The 21475-nt window shown below is 38.2% G+C and overlaps 1 protein-coding gene and 1 pseudogene across 3 annotated transcripts; one reads left to right on the top strand and one right to left on the bottom strand.

Moving 5' to 3' along the window:
• Window positions 1-118: 118 nt before the first annotated feature.
• crygdl.39 (crystallin gamma D like gene 39) lies at window positions 119-19423 on the bottom strand. 3 transcript variants are annotated; one of them, XM_012953901.3, is made up of 3 exons: window positions 19376-19409; window positions 1428-1670; window positions 119-460 (listed from the first exon to the last, which is right to left on the bottom strand). In XM_012953901.3, the coding sequence occupies exons 1-3, from the start codon at window positions 19382-19384 to the stop codon at window positions 185-187; spliced, it is 528 nt and encodes a 175-aa protein (XP_012809355.1). In that variant the 5' UTR covers window positions 19385-19409; the 3' UTR covers window positions 119-184. The 3 variants fall into 3 exon arrangements, with proteins under 3 accessions (XP_012809355.1, XP_002944365.1, XP_002939839.2); XM_002944319.3 differs by lacking the exon at window positions 19376-19409 and adding an exon at window positions 2076-2113; XM_002939793.4 differs by lacking the exons at window positions 119-460; window positions 1428-1670 and adding exons at window positions 17442-17781; window positions 18600-18842 and having other exon boundaries at window positions 19376-19423.
• Window positions 7657-10084, top strand: LOC116412066 (annotated as a pseudogene).
• Window positions 19424-21475: the final 2052 nt, after the last annotated feature.

Genomic DNA, 21475 nt, shown 5'->3' with positions numbered 1-21475 from the left:
ATACTGAAATTGGGTATGACTCGTAACTGGAAACTTTCATACAAATAAACACAGCCTTGTTATATTAAAATTGGCCTAAAGCTGCACTGCAAAAATAAATAAATATTACACAGACAAGTAATTTTAAACATCTGTATTTTATTGAAATATCAATATAATTGCATTAGTAGATTTCTGGGGTTATTTAAAATCTGTTATAAACTCTTCTGAATGATCCAATTCTGGCACTTGAGGCTCCCCAGTCACTGTATCTCCTGTATTGTCCAGGTCTCAGGTAGTACTGACGTCCCCTGTAGTTGGGTTCCTCATAGAACATCCAGTGGCCATCAAACACATTGCAGGAGTGAATGTCATGGAAACGGAATCGATCATAAGTATTGGGGCAGTCATCAGAGAACTCCATCATCTGCCCTTGGTAGTCTCCTCTTTCATAGATTCTCATTTTGTACTGGCCATGGTACTTAAAAAATAAAATTAAAAACAAAATAAATAGAGAATAAAATAAATACTCAAATATTGCCTTCCTATCTGGAAACCATTTCTTTAACCATTTGTTTATTGAAATGTTTTCATTGTCAGTGTGGTTGAAAACCTGGGCCCCACATATATGCAGATTTTGATGACCTGGGCTTAATATCAGGGATTTCTTTTAGGTCTAGTGATAATAACTACATAATATTATATCAAGGGTCTGGGCAAAAAAAAATACTTTTTTTTTAAAGTAACCAAATCATGTGAAAACGGAGAAATGCTTTTGTAAAATTCAGCTAGAAGAGCTGCACTGCTTGCATTTCAATTAACTGCAATCAAAAAATAACCATTGTCCATTTGATATTGAATAAAACATTTAATATACCGAACAGGATTGTTTTGCCTCAAATGAAGATTAATTATATCTTAGATGGGATCAAGTTTAATATACATTTTAATTATTTCAGAAAATAAAGGAAAGAATTTTTAAAAATGTGAATTATTTGAGTAAAATTGAGTCTATGTGAGATGACCTACCCATAATTTGAAGCTTTCTAGATAACAGTTTTCTGAATAACAGATGTATTTACATTAAGTTGTATTGTAACATAAAAATATCATTTTGTTTTATACCACCAATAATGCACAAATGTTTGCACATAATACATTAATAGGTTAATTTCCAACTGCAAGTTCATCCTTCTACAGTGTATGCAAAGTTGTGCCTGTATTGCCCACCATTCTTAAATGTATTTGCACTCAAATATGATCCTCTCACTTCAGTATACTTGTGGGGGCACCAGTGTTTCCCCCTAGCTTAATCTGATGAATTGTACTCATCAGGTTATTTAATAAAACTGGTACATTTAGAATTGAAATGTGATTTATTTCCAGAACTCCTACAGTTTTGCATAGAAATGCACTGCTTGTGTAAATGTAACTTTGCAAATACTTACATTGGGAATAAAGCGACAGGACCTGATGGAGTCATTGAAGCCCATCCATCTCTGAAAGTCTGGGTATTCTCCTTGCCAGAGGTAATACTGGTGTCCCCTGTAACTGGGGTGCTCATAGAGGATCCAGTTACCACCCTCTACCCTGATGGAGTTGCAGCGATTGAAGTATGAGGACATGTCAGAACAGTCTGAGCCGCACTCATAGTGGCGGCCTTGGAAGTTCCTTTCCTCATAGAAGAAGATCTAAAAGAAAATATAATGATATTTTAAATGGTACAGATAACTTTTGAAGCAATGTCTAATTTTGCTGGCAACTGGAATAATAGATGTCTGACTAGAATCCTGTTATGGATAGAACAGGATAGACACAGTTCTGGGTGCACTATGGGGTTTTTATTCTTTTCCTGAGAAAAGTTGCACAAATATGTAGAATTGCTGCAAACTGTTTCCTGTTTTAGTGAATGCTAATCATTATTATTGCTATTCATTTTCTCTAGTATTGTCATTTTAATGTAAGCATGGGTTAATTGCAAACATAAATTCTAAACAATGTAAAATCATTCACCAATAATATTATTTGTATATGTATTAATAACAAAAATATGTGTGTAATAAAAACCAATAGAATAGTTCATGATTTTTACTTACTTTTCCCATTTTGATTGAATGGAAGATTCAATGCTATGGAAGGGCTAGAAGAGGCAGCCTTTATATATGTTCTCTATTGCTGCTGTATGCATACGCTGAGCCTAACGCTGATGTTTTTTGTCTAGTAAGGTAAATGTAAAGATCTTTTGTCATGCATTGTGTGATCTTGTGCTGTGACAGTTATTTCTCAGTGTTTTCTGGTACCTATGTTACATAGCTTTACTAAAAGTGCTACTCAACATTCCCAGTTATTCCATAATCTCAGTAAATGAACAATGTCATCTATTTTCAGAGTGCTAACAGTACACAGAATGGTGGAAAATTGTCTTTACTTAACTTCATTCATAGTCTGATGTTTTCTATGTTAATAGGGAATCCCTGATTTGGCATCACTTCATCATTTCCTATCATTTTGTGCCTCAGAGTTTACCACTTTTGAAATGTGTTATTTGTTTGAGTTACAAATAATATCCAAAATGTTATGAAATAACTGGCATTCCAGTGTTTGTTCTAGAGAGTGATATCTCTAGAAGTAATTCTAAAATACCTGTAGCCCAACAATATTACCATAAATGTTGGTGCTACTACACCAAAATGTTAGAATTTACAGAAGGTTGAATCCTCAAAAGGATAAAGTGGTGAATCATTGTTATGACTAATAGAAGCACAGGGAGCTATACACTAGATACAAAATGTCAAGATAATCGATGCTTTATCCATGATGTTTTTAGTATCGTAATATGATGTAATATATCAGTTTTATATCATACTATATGGAGCTTTTAAGTTTTCCAACACACTGTGAAAGTTAAAGATCAGTCCCATGAGGCAGCCATCATAGGTCTTCTCTTCATTGCTTTTGAATCACCGCTTCCTGCATAAAAAAAGCCTTACGTTCTGACCAATCAGTGACACCGGACCTGCACTGCCCTTCTGGCTTCATGCACGATGACGTCATCGCACACATGTCGGCGCTCAGACGCCAGCGCGCAGGTTCCTGGATTTAAAACTTTTGCCTACTTGCCTAGTGCTTTTTATTTTCTGTATATACATGCGAAAAAATCGCATTTCAAATTGGAGTAACAGAGAGTGAGTATTAGTGGCGTCCAAATACACAAGAAATCAATAACAAATATTACATAAATAACAATAAAGAAATAAAAATATAATGAATCAAAACAAAATGCTGGTAGTACAATGACAACACTGCTAGCACAATAACAATAATATATATATATATATGTCAAAATCAATGGGAAAATTGGGGTGTTCGGAGCAGCGCCACAAAAAGACGGGGGGCGGGATCGCTTAGAAAACCACAAGCAACCAGCTCCACTATAGGGCGAAGAAGTGTGGAGAGTTTGGGTGTTGTATCCCTAAAACTGTAGGAGTAGCGTTTAGATAATGGGGGGGCGGCTAAGAAGAAGAAGAAGAAAAAAAAGCGGAAGAATATGTCGAAGAACAGTATGTTGGGTTTTTCAACCCAACATAATAAGGTACTAATAATACAATAAAGGTAACCACTAAAGCAAAATAATTTGCTGGTATACTTGTAGTATATTACTACTATACTAATACTATAGTAATGATAATACTATTATACTAATACTATAGTAATAAAGCCATACTATAATGGTATACTACTACTACACTACTACTATGCTGGTATATTGGTGGTACTGGTATAATACTACTATACTACTAAAGCCATACTATGATGGTATAATATTACTATACTACTACTATGCTTGTATACTGGTGTACTGGTATACTGGTGGTACTGGTATAATACTACTATACTACTAAAGCCATACTATAATGGTATAATAATACTATGCTGGTATACTGGTACTGGTATACCGGTATAATACTACTATACTACTAAAGTCATACTATAATGGTATAATACTACTATACTACCAAAGCCATATTATAATGGTATAATACTACTATACTACCAAAGCCATATTATAATGGTATAATACTACTATGCTGGTATACTGCTACTGATATACTGGTATAATACTACTATACCACTAAAGCCATACTATAATGGTATAATACTACTATGCTGGTATACTGGTACTGGTATACGAGTATAATACTACTATACTACTAAAGCCATACTATGATGGTATAACTCTACTATGCTGGTATACTGGTATAATACTACTATACTACTAAAGCCACTTCTACTATATGTTATAATACACTGACATGCCATTCCTTTTGCTAACCCATGTCTGTGCATGTTACCCCATAGTCTAGTCCCACAGAATCTGACTGTCATTGGATATTGTGCTGTTGGCCATCATTTCAAATTGTTTGAATGTCAACCTAAAATAAATAATTTCTGCACCGTAAACATATTATTAGCTGCAGCTGTTCTATTCAGCGGGTGCAACATTAACAAGATTCCTTAATTCTTGGTTGTTTTAGGGGTGCAACAGATTTCCAAAAGAACCTTCTTTCATTATCAAGGAAAATTTTTATTCCAAACTGTTTACCATTTCTGGGAAAAAGAACGTAAGCTAATAAGACAAAACATTAGAACCAGCCTATCGCACTTGCTGGTGATGGGCAGTGCAATAGCCCCAGTTTCTCTGCCAAATATTGCACCTACAGCTTCATTGATCTTGCCACTAATAAAATTGTGGACTATTAAATAGTGCAGCGCAGTGAAACGTCTTCCTCCAATGCCATGGAAAACTTTTTTGAAGCATTTCAAAGATGCCTTGACAGAATCATAAAAGAAAGAATTGATGTATGTGTAGTTGCAACGGACAAGCACCCCAGTTTAAAAAAAACCTTGGAGAGTGACAAATACACAATCAATCATCAGTTTGACATTTGGCATTATGCCAAAAACATCCGAAAAAAATGTATTGCTGCTAGCAAACGTAAGCAACGTAAGGATTTAGGCTTTTGGGTTGAGGCAATAATTAGACACTTCTGGTGGTGTATTTGTAACTGTCAGGTAGATGATGAACTGCTGAGGGAAATGCGGGTCTCAGTTCTTCACCACACAGATGGACTGGAAGTAAGAAATACTCCAAATGCTCCCATGGCAAATTATTGAAAGAGCAACATGAATCAAAAGAGCCTATCTTCAACTTACTGATATTGTTACCAATCCATTACTTATTGATGACTTAAAAATACTGGTGAACATCTGTCACACAGGAATGTTAGAATGCTATCATACAAAGATGCTGAAATATAGAACAAAACAAATCCATTTTACAATGGATTCTATGGTAGCTACAACTTCTCTTGCAGTCCTTTCTCACAGATTCAGTACTAACAGGCACCAGGCTGTTGTGAAACGGAAAACCACAGGTGAAGCAGAAGTGGGTGAAAAGCGTACCAACCTAGTCTTCCCACGATCCAGCTTAAAGGGCAATTTCAGCTTTTATAGCAAAACTGTAATAACACATAAAACAAGACCCCAAAACCCCCAGAAATGTGTTCAAACTTTGAATAACCTGTCAAATTTAGTCAAATGTGAGTGTATGGGGGGGAAGGGGTATGGTCGCAAAAATGGGCGTGGCCTAAAAAGAATTTCACTGCGGTACACATTTTTATTTTGTCCCTCTTGCCATTTTTAAAATGTTGGGAGGTATACAGTATTACTCACAGGCAGTCAGCAGCATCACTCTAAAGATCCAGAGAGGAAATAACAAGATCACATGTCTGGGTCACATGATTTATGACGCTGCTTGAAGTAAGGGAAAAAGAAAGGGGAGGATCCTTTCAGTTACTGACGTCAGCCTTCTTCTCTTCCTGCGCTTTCAGGAAGAAACAGTTCACATGACTTATGGGTATGTTTGGAGGTAGAATCATTTTTGAAACAAACTATTTTGGTGTCGGTATCACTTTAAGGGTTTCCTTTTATATTCTAAGTGCAGTATAATTTGACAGAAGTAAGCCCAGTAAGCATTTAAGTAGGAGTTAAAATGGTGATAGATTATCCATACCATGAACTGTGCATGTATAGACATTGGCAACACTAGGAATGATCTAAGAAATGGGAAGTTCAAAATACAAACACGAAAATTATACCCAATGCATGTTGATACAATATTTCAAAGGACATTTAAAAGACTGGGCCTTGAAAAGTTCTGCAAAGTTAGAGGGAACTTGCACTATGTTCCAATAACATAAAAATGTTTTATATGATACTGTGAGTGATGGTCTAGGGAGCACATACCTATTAGAGTGGAACTGTATGTTGGCTGTAAATCATTAGCAACTGTTGGTTTTATTGCTCATTTTAATGTTTATTAAGATGATGAATGCTCTGAACTGTTGCTCATGTGTGTATATACTGATTCCCATCTGTCACTAAAATATGGGTGCCTCCTAGGCACTTGGAACAACTTTGGAGCTATTTTCACAATGGATCTGATCAGCCAGCATATTTGCTTTTATCCACATATTTGGTTTATATGGACTGCAAAACATGTTATTAAACTGATTATGACATGGCTATCACCCGCTGGTAACACAGATTACCCATGAGCGCCTACCCTCCTTCCTTTTTTTTCCTAAGTGCTAAAATACAAAGTACCTGTATCTGCAAGTGAATACAATTGTGATTTTTCTACAGGGACACTGCCTTTTCTCCTTTACATAAGCAAAAATAAATTCCATCCCCAATATACAGTTAAAGTAAATATGTCTGCACTAGTGAAGTTATCAAGTAATCGGCAAATAATATTTACAGGTTAAAGAGAACATCTTATTGGTTGCTATGGGTTGCTGCACCTGGGCAAACAGATCCTTTTATTCTATAACTTTAACCTACATAAATGTTTGTGCAATATCTAAATATTATTTTTGCAGAATACAGAGTGATCACATACTGACAATTATATGATATATTTTCTCAAAAATAGGAACCACATGCACAGGGCTTATGAATGTACAAAAATTGTTTTCTCTGGTTCAATAAATTCTATTTGTATGTTTGTGCTGCCCTCATAACCATTCTGTCAGAATACAATGATTGATGGATGTATTGCCACCTAGTGGCCACCTTTATGAAAGCAGTTATAAAAAACCTGCATTTAGTATGTCAGCAGGAAGTGACCTATTTCACAGGAAGTTTCAGTGTTTCAGCCTCATTTTGGATGTCATCTCCTTGTGTGGTGTTTCTTCCTCAGTCCTGGGACATCAATTGTCTGTAAGTGTTATTGCACAAAGACACCTGTACACCTATGTAGAAGTGTATCTAGTATAAATAAATTTGAAGCAACTGGACTTGTTTAGTAATCATTGAAAACGTTTCACTACTCATCCGAGCAGCTTCTTCAGTTCAACTGACTGGTATGGGAAGTCCTAGCATATATACTCTTCCACTAATCCAATCACAATGGCACTATGTAACTCTTCAGAAAGGTGACATCTGAAACTCACAGAGGTGTGAATGCTGTGGAGTTACTTTGAAAGGATTACCCAAGTATCATGCGACTCTTCAAACAGGTGTTACTTGTTAGAGTTGCATGAATGGATGTGTGAAGAGTTCTGAAACTGCCGGGGTACAGATGTTAGAACAGCATTGTATGTAGCAGACAGACATATTGCCATTCATTTTGGAGAGAATACTCTAAAACTGGTTCGGGAATATGAAAGAACAGCAAGAAAACTCGCAGACTATCGGAACCATCTACGCTTCAATCTCAGATGCAGACATCAGGGACTCACTCCTTGTAGCCTACGCCTGGGTTCCACCGTAAAAGGTCACAGAGCCAGCAATATCTTACAGAAGGCCCAAAAACATCTACTAAATGAACGGGTTAGACAGATCAACTTCACCATTGAGGCCCTTAAACAGAAAATTGAACAACTGAAACAGACTCTGACAAAACAGCTACCTGATGTAACTCTGGAAAGGGTGGTTCAGTTCATTGAACATGCACAGATGGCCCAACACATTAAGAGTAAGGAGAGGCAAATAAGCAAGTTCACCAGCTTACTGTCACATAGCAGCGGTTTGAGGACAGAAGAACTAACCTGGAGGCAGAAAGATGAGACATCCAAGAACACCAAAGATACATGGGTTAAGAACCTATCAGACAGGGTACTTACTCAGCCAGAAAAGGACGTGCTAGCCAAGGGGTTAAACTATGCAGTGACACCACAACACATCCCAGTGGTTGAGCTCATCACAGCCACAGAATCTGCCATCAATAACAACCATATAAAGGTGGAGGAAGCAGAACAACTCAGACTAAAAGTGTCAGCTGCATTGTCAAGTGCCAGAGCACCCCCCTCTAACCTTACTACACAAGAGAGGAGAGCTCTCACATCTCTCAGTAAGGACCCGAACATCACCATCCTGCCAGCAGATAAAGGGCGATGCACAGTTGTGCTAAACACAACTGACTATCACTGCAAAATGACCTCGCTACTCAGTGATAGCAATACATATGAACCTTTAAGGAGAGACCCAAGCAGCAGTTACAAGAAAAAGGTGATAGATTGCCTACAACAACTTGAAAAGGAGGAAGCCATTGATCGAGCTTTATACCACCGCCTGTACCCCAGAGAAGCTACACCATGCTTATATGGACTCCCCAAGATACATAAAGATGGAGCACCACTCAGGCCTATTGTCAGCAGCATCAATTCAGTGACTTACAGCATTGCAAAATACTTGGCCAACATCTTAGCCCCATTGGTAGGTAAAACAGTGCATCATATCCAAAATGCCAAAGAGTTTGTCACCAAGATTCAAGGAGTCAAACTAGAGGCAGAAGAAACTATGGTATCATATGATGTCACTTCACTGTTCACATGTATACCTACCACAGAGGCTACTGAGACTGTAAGAAATCGACTGCAGAAAGATGACACCCTCAGCAGCAGAACGAAACTCAGTCCCAACCAAGTATGTTTATTGTTAGATTTGTGCCTGAACACCACATACTTCAAATACAAGGACCAATTTTACAGGCAAAAACATGGCTGTGCAATGGGTTCACCAGTTTCTCCCATTGTAGCAAACTTGTATATGGAAGAAGTGGAAAGGAAGGCCCTACTCACATTCAATGGAACTACACCAAGTCACTGGTTCAGGTATGTAGATGACACATGGGTTAAAATCAGATCCAACGAAGTGGCGGCCTTTTCAGAACACATTAACTCAGTGGACAACAACATCAAGTTCACAAGGGAGGATGTCCATGAGAACAAACTTGCTTTTTTGGACTGTTTGATATCCATTCAAGAGGGGGGTATCTTGAAAACAGAAGTATACAGGAAACCCACTCACACGGATCAATATCTGTTGTTCGATTCCCACCATCCGCTGGAACACAAACTGGGTGTCATTAGAACTCTACACCACAGGGCGGAAAGTGTAACAACTGATACAGAGTCCAAGGACAAGGAATGTAAACATCTCAGAGGAGCACTGAAAGCTTGTGGCTACCCAGACTGGGCCTTTGTCAAAACAAGAGCAACTAAGCCCAACAGGAACACAAAAAAGGAATAACCGTCCTGAGGCAGAGAGAAGGCGCAATATAGTCATCCCCTATGTAGCAGGAGTGTCGGAGAAACTCAGGAGAATTTTCAACAAACACCACATCCCTGTGTTTTTCAAACCTAGCAACACACTGAGACAAAAACTTGTACACCCAAAGGATCCAACACCAAAGGAAAAACAAAGCAATGTTGTATACGCAGTCCAGTGTAGCGAGGAGTGCACAGACCTTTACATTGGTGAGACAAAGCAACTGCTCTCTAAGCGAATGGCTCAGCATAGGAGGGCGAACACTACAGGCCAGGACTCTGCTGTCTTTCTACACCTAAAAGACAAGGGACACTCCTTTGAAAATAGCAATGTCCAAATTTTGGACAAAGAAGACCGCTGGTTTGAAAGAGGTGTAAAAGAGGCCATTCATGTCAAAGTGGAGAAACCATCCCCTAACAGAGGCGGGGGACTTCGACACCATCTGTCTGCTACATACAATGCTGTTCTAACATCTGTACCCCGGCAGTTTCAGAACTCTTCACACATCCATTCATGCAACTCTAACAAGTAACACCTGTTTGAAGAGTCGCATGATACTTGGGTAATCCTTTCAAAGTAACTCCACAGCATTCACACCTCTGTGAGTTTCAGATGTCACCTTTCTGAAGAGTTACATAGTGCCATTGTGATTGGATTAGTGGAAGAGTATATATGCTAGGACTTCCCATACCAGTCAGTTGAACTGAAGAAGCTGCTCGGATGAGTAGTGAAACGTTTTCAATGATTACTAAACAAGTCCAGTTGCTTCAAATTTATTTATACTAGATATACCATGACCTGGATGAATGAAAATCTTCATAGATATGTAGAAGTGTGTTTATACCTGTTCTCTATATATACATCATACTGAATTGTTGTTGTTTGTATTGCATTTCAGTTTCACAAAATGAAAAAGCCCATAAAAATATAATAGAATAAAAACGTTGGAATCGACCAATAAATATTACAAGAAAGGAACTTCTTCTGTTTATTGAAGATTCTGGCTATTGTTTAGCTGACTGTCTAGCTGCACACACACAGTACAGTGCCGTAAGGGCAGTACAGTGAAAAGACAACTACGCAATAGGCTTGAATACAAGAAGTCACCACACGGCAGACATGAGTCTGAGATCAGGAAAGAAGTATAGACACGAGAAAACCCCTAGTGTACAGCAAGATGATGCACGTTCATGTGTCTCCAAATCATCAAGATCCAGTAAGCTGTCCTCAGCAAGTTCCCTAGCAGCCCAAGCGCGCGCCAAAGCAGAAGCAGCCCGCGTACAGCTAACATTTGCTGAGAAAGAGGCCGCCATGATACAAGAAAAAGCAGAACTAGAAGCTAAAATGCACATCTTGCTGCGACAGAGTGCAGCAGCTGCGGCAGCAGCAGAGGCTGCAGCTTATTTAGAAGCAGACCAGTTTGGAAGTGAAGAAGCTTATGAAGGTCCAGAAGTTCCAGAGAAACCTCTTACCCCTGCAGAACATACCAGTAAGTACATCCAGAAACTTACTGACACACACGTAAGAGAACAGTCACCTGGGACTGAACAAGCCAAGTTCAAACCAGAACTAACAAAAGAACAAAATACACCAAATCAGACTTATGGTGTTAGCAGTGCCAGAGCTAAAGATCAAATTCAAAGAGTCCCTACATACAGAAGTGAAGGATTCTCAGTACCTCCACATAAAGACCACGCGCCTGAATACCAAAGTGTGCAAGATGTCACAAAGTACCTCCTTCGCAGAGAAATGGTTAACTCAGGGTTCCTCAAGTTTGATGATCACCCTGAAAATTACTGGGCATGGAAGTCTTCCTTTCTGAACGCCACCAGAGATCTGGATTTACCAGCAGCTGAGACACTAGACTTAATGATAAAATGGCTTGGTGCTGAGTCAGCAGAGCATGCAAAAAGGATGCGCAGAATACACATATTCAACCCTGCTACAGGGCTCAATCTGACATGGCAAAGACTAGAAGAAAAATATGGATCACCAGAAGCAATTGAAGTTGCTCTGTTAAAAAGACTTGAAGTTTTCCCCAAGTTGAGCAACAGAGACAATATACAGCTCCAAGAACTCGGTGACATTCTTCTAGAAATAGAGTGTGCCAAAGAGGAAGGCTATTTGCCAGGACTTGCTTATTTAGATACAGCCAGAGGCACTAACCCTATAGTAGAGAAACTACCCCACAACCTACAAGAGAAGTTGGGTGCATGTTGGAGCTAAACACAAAGAGGATAACAAAGTTGCCTTCCCTCCTTTTTCTGTGTTTTCAAAGTTTGTCCGTCAACAAGCAAAGATCAGGTGTGATCCCAGCTTTTCCTTTGTTACCAGCAGCCAGGCATCACGACTAGAAAGGCCTTCTAGACCATACAGTAAGACCCCTGTGTCTACACACAAAACAACTGTACCTTCAGAAATCACAGACCGTCAAAATAGCCACAAGGTAAACGCTATAGTAACAGGTCACTTGCCAGGTCAGACTTTTTTGATAACTTTAATATTAAAACAAATACAACTCCATACACCCTAAAGACATGTGCAGGGATAATGGAAACTGCAGGAAGACAAGCTACAGGTTTCACTATTGAATCCCTTGACAGAAAGCTGCACCTACCACTCCCCACTCTAATAGAGTGTGACATGATACCCGATGATAAAGCAGAGATTCCTTCTCCAGAGGTAGCTTATCACCATCCACACCTTTATTCAATTGCTCACCTCATACATAAGGTACGTGAGAGAATCAATGGACCCTTTAATGCCCCTTACGCTCAGAGACTTGACCTGGGGTGGGTTGTTGTGGGAGAAGTTTGTCTGGGATCAGTGCACCAGCCAGATAGCATCAGCACATTAAAGACATCTGTGTTGGCAAATGGTCGCACATCTTTTCTCAGCCCATGCCAGAACAGTTTCACTGTTAAAGAAACTCTCAACAGCTCAACACAGTACCCAGTACTGGAAACAGACACTTTGGGGATTTCAGTCGTCCAAAAAACAAAGGACGATGATAAACAAGCTCTTTCTATAGAAGATCAAGCCTTTCTTCAGATTATGGATAGAGAGACCTTTCAAGATGAGAACAACAGTTGGGTAGCCCCTCTGCCTTTTTGCTCACCTAGGCCTTGCTTACCCTCTAATAGAGAACAATCCATGAAACGTCTGCACTCACTTCGCAGAACTTTGCAGAGAAAGCCAGAAGTGAAAAGAGATTTCACTGAGTTCATAGAAAGAATGCTGTATAATGAACATGCTGAAGTAGCAGGACCACTGGAAGAAGGTAAAGAGCATTGGTATCTGCCGATGTTTGGCGTTTACCACCCACACAAGCCTGACCAAATAAGAGTAGTGTTTGACTCTAGTGCAGAATGTGAAGGTGTATCCTTAAATGATGTATTGCTGAGTGGTCCTGACCTTAACAATACACTACTAGGTGTCCTTTTGCGCTTCCGAAAGGAGCCTATTGCCTTCACAGCTGATGTGCAACAAATGTTTTATTGCTTCCTGGTAAGAGAAGACCATAGAGATTATTTGCGTTTTCTCTGGTACAAAGACAATGACATAGATAAAGAAGTGGTTGAGTACCGAATGAGGGTACATGTATTCGGTAACAGCCCTTCACCTGCTGTTGCTATATACTGCATGCGTAAGGCTGCCCAAAAGAGTGCAGAACATTATGGACAAGATGATGGACTTGCTTCTGCTAGCACACCTGAGGCAGCAGTCCACATACTCAGTAAAACAAAACAGATGTTAGCAGAATCTAATTTGCGGCTACATAAGATCGCCTCTAACAATAATCAGCTAATGGAAGCCTTTCCTGCAGAAGACAGAGCTAAGGACCTCAAAGACCTTTGTCTGGGCACAGACACCCTTCCTCTTCAAAAGAGTTTATGCCTAGGCTGGGATCTAAATACTGACAGTTTTGTTTTCCAGGTTTCTTTAGAAGAAAAGCCTTTCACACATAGAGGAATTCTTTCTACAGTGAACAGTCTCTATGATCCCCTTGGGTTTGCTGCACCTGTTACTATAAAAGGTAAAGCTTTATTTCGTGAACTGTCGACTGGAAGGAGTGAGTGGGATACTTCACTCCCACCTGAGAGAATGCATGAGTGGGTCCAATGGAAAGAATCTTTACAAACTCTGAAATATGTAAAGATAGCACGGTGTTATGCCCCTGTTTCATTGTCTGCAACCTGCAAAAGAGAACTGTACATTTTCTCAGATGCATCTACTATAGCTATATAGGTGCAGTAGCTTATTTGAGAGTGACTGATGCAGAGGATATATGTCATGTGGGATTTGTAATGGGAAAGTCTAAACTGAGCCCTAAACCAGCACATACGATTCCACGTCTGGAGTTATGTGCGGCTGTACTAGCAGTTGAACTGTATGAGCTCATCAGGGATGAAATAGACATGGACTTAGACGATGTAAAATTCTTCACAGATAGCAAAACTGTCCTAGGGTACATCTGCAACACTACTAGAAGATTCTATTTATATGTCTCCAACCGAGTAAATCGAATCAGACAAGTGACACATCCTGATAGGTGGTTCTATGTGCCCACAGACCAAAATCCTGCAGATTATGCTACCAGGCCTACACAGACAGCATGTCTTCAGAACTCCATATGGTTCTCAGGCCCATCCTTTCTATACAAAACAGAGAGAGAAAATTCCTGTGCAACAAATACATACCCTATCATAGAACCTGAAGTTGATACTGAAATCAGATCAGAAGTGGCAAGCCTCAGCACTAAAGCTTCTGAAGCCACTCTCCATTCACACTGCTTTGAGAGATTCTCTGACTGGAAGATATTAGTCAAGACTATAGCTAGACTCATTCATGTTGCCAAAAGTTTCCAAAGGAAAGCAGGTAACAATCAATCTGGAAGCTGGAAAAGTTTCCATGAACGAATCAGCTTGGAAGAACTTTCACAAGCAAAGACTGTAATAATTTCTTCTGTTCAACACAGACACTTTGAACAAGAATTCAACTATATAAAAAAAGAAAAGGCACTCCCAAGGCAAAGTTGTCTGAAGAAACTCAGTCCTGTTATAGACAAAGATGGACTGCTGAGAGTAGGCGGGCGCTTGACTCTTGCAGATTTGACAGATGAAGAGAGACAGCCTATTATTATCCCTCATAATCATCACATTGCTACACTGATTGTAAGATATCACCACAACCAAGTGGTTCATCAAGGGCGCCACATAACAGAAGGTGCAATCAGAGCTGCAGGTTTCTGGATTCATGGTGGCAAGCGCCTGGTATCTGCAATCATCCACAAATGTGTTACCTGTCGTAAGCTGCGAGGAAAACTGGAAAGTCAAAAGATGTCAGATTTACCAGAAGATAGAATTAAGCCTAAACCTCCATTCACTAGAGTGGGTATTGATGTTTTTGGTCCTTGGTCAGTTGTAACCCGTCGCACTAGAGGAGGCAGTGCTGACAGCAAGCGTTGGGCAGTTCTGTTTACTTGTCTGTCTACAAGAGCTGTTCATATAGAACTGATTGAGTCTATGACAACATCTAGCTTCATCAACACTTTAAGAAGATTCTTTTTAATTCGTGGCCCAGCAAAGCTACTCCGATCTGACAGAGGTACAAACTTTGTGGGAGCTTGTAAAGAACTGAATATTTGTACAAATGATGCAGAACTACAAAGTTATCTTCAAGACAGAGGATGCACATGGATCTTTAATCCTCCCCACTCATCTCACATGGGTGGTGTTTGGGAGAAACTAATAGGTATAACTAGGCGTATTTTAGAAGCAGTGTTACTCCAAGCTAAACCGGCCCATCTGACTCATGAGACTCTGAGTAAAAAAAAATAAATGCAAGACCGTTAGTACCGGTATCTTCAGACCCAGATGCTCCTATGGTCCTTACCCCAGCTATGATTTTGACTCAAAAGGTGAACCCTTTATCAGCCCCTTCTGGCGATTTTGGATTGGGAGAACTTCACGCAAAACAATGGAAGCAAGTTCAGTGTTTGGCCGATACATTTTGGAAAAGATGGAGAATGGATTATTTGTTCACCTTACAAGGCCGCAGAAAATGGACTGAAAATCGGCCAAATATTAAAATTGGAAATGTTGTGTTGCTTAAGGACAGTGAAGCACATAGGAATGAATGGCCTGTGGGACTTATCGTCAACACACTGCCAAGCAGAGATGGTAATGTCAGAAAAGTGGAAGTAAGGGTTGTCAAGCAAGGAACTGCTAAAGTTTATATGAGACCAGTCTCAGACCTTATTGTTCTTCTTTCAGAAGGTAGTTAGACATGCTATGTTATGTTATGTTTTGCTTAGTATAAGCTGTGTTTAAATGTAGTGGCACAAATTATTATGCCAGGCAGGGAGTGTAATGCCCTCATAACCATTCTGTCAGAATACAATGATTGATGGATGTATTGCCACCTAGTGGCCACCTTTATGAAAGCAGTTATAAAAAACCTGCATTTAGTATGTCAGCAGGAAGTGACCTATTTCACAGGAAGTTTCAGTGTTTCAGCCTCATTTTGGATGTCATCTCCTTGTGTGGTGTTTCTTCCTCAGTCCTGGGACATCAATTGTCTGTAAGTGTTATTGCACAAAGACACCTGTACACCTATGTAGAAGTGTGTTTATACCTGTTCTCTATATATACATCATACTGAATTGTTGTTGTTTGTATTGCATTTCAGTTTCACAAAATGAAAAAGCCCATAAAAATATAATAGAATAAAAACGTTGGAATCGACCAATAATTATTACAAGAAAGGAACTTCTTCTGTTTATTGAAGATTCTGGCTATTGTTTAGCTGACTGTCTAGCTGCACACACACAGTACAGTGCCGTGAGGGCAGTACAACGTTCATTCCTATATTTGAGAATGTCTATTAAATTAACTTGAGGACTGCACCCAGGCATATCTACTATCAGGTGATGTGATTGCCAGCATGCCTAGTTAATATATATGTTTATATATTCTATATATTTTAAGTAGATGGTATTCACTCTTCTTTTAAAATCTGAGAGCTGTCCATAGGCCACATTACATGCAGTTAAGACAAATATCTTCTTATCATCCAAATAATGTCAATCAATCTACTTTTCCCTATGTAGCTTCCCCCAGTATGAAACACAACTATATTCGGCATGCCCCAGTTCCTATGAATTTGAGTGATAACATCATAACCTTAACCCAAATTAGACCTCTAAGGCCCCTTCAAATAATCTTGAATGACTACTTGGCAAAATCTAAATTAAATCTCTCTTTCCTGTGGCTAAAAGATATATGAATCCCCAATAATACAGATTTCTTTTAACACTGGATCTGTTAGTAAAAGAAACTAATTAGGTAAGGAAAAAGTGAATGATGGTCTAATATACAAGCAGAACCTATGTGACTGCCACCTAACAATTTTCTTTATTTGTTCACTTAACCCAAGTATGAAGGCCTGAGTTGCTGCTCCAATTAGGAATGAGTGAGAGCTGAAGCCTGAATCATCAATACACAACACACCCCAGCACATTGAGAACTCATGGTTAAATTGTTATGGGAACCCATCCTTACGATAAAGAATTCTCTCAGAAAATCTCAGGAAATTATTAACTGGGAATATAAAAATGTTCTGAATATGACCCAACCATATGACCTTTCTCAAATCAACTTAATTTAATTTTTTTAATATGATTTTTAATCTGCCTTTGTAAATTGAAATGTAGTTTTTTTTTCCCTTTCTGTAGAATCTTTGTAATGGGACATTTCTATACAAATAAACACAGCCTTGTTCACTAAACCACAAATATAGGATATAACTTTGAGCTGCATCTCATACATAAATAAATACAACACATACAATTTATTTTAAACATGTTCACTTTATTGAACAATAAATATAATTATAGTAGATTTCTGAATTGATTTAAAATCTGTGATAAACCCTTCTGAATGAGCCAATTCTGGCGCTTGAGGCTCCCCAGTCACTGTATCTCTTGTATTGTCCAGGCCTCAGGTAGTACTGACGTCCCCTGTAGTTGGGTTCCTCATAGAACATCCAGTGGCCATCAAACACATTGCAGGAGTGAATGTCATGGAAACGGAATCGATCATAAGTATTGGGGCAGTCATCAAAGAACTCCATCATCTTCCCTTGGTAGTCTCCTCTTTCATAGATGCTCATTTTGTACTGACCATGGTACTTTAAACAAATATAAATTAATATAGTTAAATACAAAATAAATAAAAAATGAACAAGCTTTGTTGATGACTTACATATGAGGGATTATTTATCAATTTTCCAGTTTGTGCAATTGAGTTTGTTTTTCTAAACTTACATGTCTAAGGCTTGCATATTTATTGATGTGGTAAACTCGTGTGATTAAAAAAACTTGAATACCTCGAATAGAACTCAAAATATGAATATATTGAATTGAAAATATGGCTTGACTTTGCCTATGACGACTCCGATTGACTTCTATAGAAACTCACAAGCTTTTAGATGGCAAATTTTTACATTAGGGTTTTATTGCACCAGACATTCAGGTTTTTGAACCACAACACAAATTTGAGGGTTTTTTTTTAGCTTAAAAAACTTGAAACGTAAAAAGTAAAAAAATATCAAAACCTTGTTTTAAATAAACCTCAATAATGGTGAGAATGTTCTTTTGGCAATTGTTCAGATTTTATTCAAAACCAATGTTTAAGGTTTTGCGTGTAGGGTATTCCATGTAACTGGTAAACATGGGAGAAAAATGTAACTTCTTTCCCAGAACTCTTAATGGTTTTCATACATTTGAAGTGGCACTTTAGTCATGGGTTGTTTTGTTGTGGAAGAAGTTGATGTGGGTTGATGCTAGAGACCCTTGTGACCTTGGACAAGTCACTTAATCTCCTGGTTTCCCACTATACGTAGCACATCTATAATGGCTGTCTTGCTTTCATAAAGTGCTTTAAGTCCCACGGAAAATCGATATATAAATGATACCCTTAAACGTACATAACTTTATAAACACTTACATGGGGAATAAAGCGGCAGGATCTGATGGAATCATTGAAGCCCATCCATCGCTGAAAGTCTGGGTATTCTCCTTGCCAGAGGTAATACTGGTGTCCCCTGTAACTGGGGTGCTCATAGAGGATCCAGTTACCACCCTCTACCCTGATGGAGTTGCAGCGATTGAAGTATGAGGACATGTCAGAACAGTCTGAGCCGCACTCGTAATGGCGGCCTTGGAAGTTCTTTTCCTCGTAGAAGAAGATCTAAAAGAAAATATAATGATTTTTTAAATGCTCTAATTGATATTTAACATGGTACAGATAACTTTTGCGATTTAAGTATGATGACAGGCCAGAACAGTCTGAGCTGCACTCATAGTGGTGGCCTTGAAAGTTCCTTTCCTCATGGAAGAAAATGTAAAAGAAATTAAGTTTAAATTAAGAAGTAAATGACTACCATAGTACTGATTTTTTTTTGTAAAGCAATGTCGATTAGTTTGGTGGACATTTGGAAGAATAAGTTTCTGACTCGTGAAATTGTTTCACATTGAATCAAAGTGAATAATTCTTATTGCTATTACTTTGCTCCAATATAGTTGTTTCAATGTAATCATGGGTTAATTACAAATTGTAGTCTAAAATTAAAATCTAAAATGCATAATGTTATTCAGAAATTGTAGCGTTTCTATATGTGTAATTAACATACAAAACAAACCAACTCATGTAAACATGACAGTAATTGCTAAATCTTGATTTTAATAAAAATCAGGAAAATATTTTGAATAATTATGGCTTACCTTTCCCATTTTGATTGAATGAAAGTTTCAGTGCAATTGAAGGGAGAAAAGAGGCAGCCTTTATATATGTCCTGTATTGCTGCTGTCTGCATCTGTTGAGTCTAGAGGTTACTTTTTCTGTTTAGTAAGGTGAATGTAAAGATCTTTTGTCTTCCATTGTGTTTGATCGTGTGCTGTGATAGTTGTTTCTCAGTGTTTAGTGGTACCTGTGTTCCAAAGCTTTACTAAAAGAGCTACCCAGCATTCCATAATCTCAGCATGTGAACAACTGGAAACTGTTTTCAGGATAACAAATGATTGAAAATAATCCATGCTTAGTCCATCCATGGTCTTAGATTACTAATGAATCCTTCTTGATTTACTGTAGCTGCATTCTGTGTGTAAGGACCACTCCCGAGGGCTAAAAACTCACATTTACTAACCAAGAATGGAATAGACAGCATCAACATTTAATTATATTTTAACTCCAATGTAATGTTAATGTTCAAGAAGTCTTATTTCTAGTCACCTAAATGTTTTCTCTACATAACTGATACAACATTCAAAGTGCAGGGCATATACAGCTGTCTCCGTATTACAACGGATGAAGGAAGTAAGGTTATATACCTTTCATACATTTGCATTTTCAGGCTGCTTTAACACTGGGGTGACATCTCTAGAGTAATTTTAGGAGCCCTTTAGCCTGACCTCCTTCCTACTGTGTCTCATACCACATGGTACTTATATATATATATACATATATGTATTTATTGTATTTATTTATTATATCACTCGTCCTCCCTGTGTGTAATTTTGTATTCTGTAAGACTGTACAGCACTGCGTACCCTTGTGGCACTTTATAAATAAAGTTATACATACATACATACATACATTTTCTCCAGTGTTGGTGAAAAAAAATGAAAATGTAGATGATGACGTTTACAGAAGGTTGAACCCCCCCCAAAAAGAAGCTAAAAGGATCAATACATTAAATACAATATCCTCCAAGACTATTTGCAATTCTTCTTGAAAAGCTCTGCTAAGATGGAGAGGAATATAAGTCACAGGTAATTCTTTAGCAGGTGGTGGCTCTATACTCTGTGAATGAGGTCCTGAATTTATTAGTATAACTCCTGGAGATCATAGTTTCATTGTTAAGACTGACAATACAGTAAGACATTTAAATAGTACATTTGATTAGGTTTCTGAATATAATTGTGACTATATATAGATTCCAATCTATCACACTGTATAAAGTACAGTGTGCTATATAGAACTAAGTACTTGTAATCATTTAGATTTCTGGATTACAGATCCAGGTTTCCAGATAACGGATCCCATACCTGTATTAGCCATCATGAACCACCAACATGATAAATTTAGTAATTATTCCTGTAAGGGTTAAACAGCTAATAAAAACATATAATAACCTGGAAAGATTTCTGTGCACATTAACTAAACGGCAAATTCCTTTTTGGGCAATTAAGTTTCTGAATATACTGTAACTGTGATTATATACAGATTCCCATCTATCACACTGTATAAAGGACAGTGTGATATATGGAACTAAATACTGTACGTGTATTTATTATTATATAATGGATTGATAAGCATCTTTGAATTTGACCTTCAGTTCAGTGTCGTCATTTTTATTTACATGTATTGCTTATATAGTCTGTATAAAGTGTTATTATGCTGGTTTAATCCTTATGAATCCTGACTCAGGCATGCCTGTTTTACATTAGTGGGCAAATCTCTATGTTTTAGTGATACAGCCTTTTACATATATTTTTGTATTGACCTTTTATATGTCAGTTGTTATATTTGGCATGGGATTTGGGACTTTGGTGTTTTCACTTTCCTTATGCAATAAAATCCCTCTTGGCTTTTTGGGTTATGTTCTTTCTTTTGGGTATGGTGTATTTCTCCGTACAGGTATAGGACCCGTTATCCAGAATGCTTGGGACCAAGGATATTCCGGATAAGGGGTCTTTCCTTATTTTGGATCTTCATACCTTTAGGGGCACATTTACTAATCCACGAATCCGAATCACAAATGGGAAAAAATCGCATTGGAAACAAAAATTTCGGAAAATCACAAATATCACGAAAATGCTTAC

Source organism: Xenopus tropicalis, chromosome 1 (assembly GCF_000004195.4).
Source record: "Xenopus tropicalis strain Nigerian chromosome 1, UCB_Xtro_10.0, whole genome shotgun sequence".
In the NCBI taxonomy this organism is placed as follows: Eukaryota; Metazoa; Chordata; class Amphibia; order Anura; family Pipidae; genus Xenopus; species Xenopus tropicalis.
This window is presented reverse-complemented; position numbering and strand designations above follow the sequence as displayed.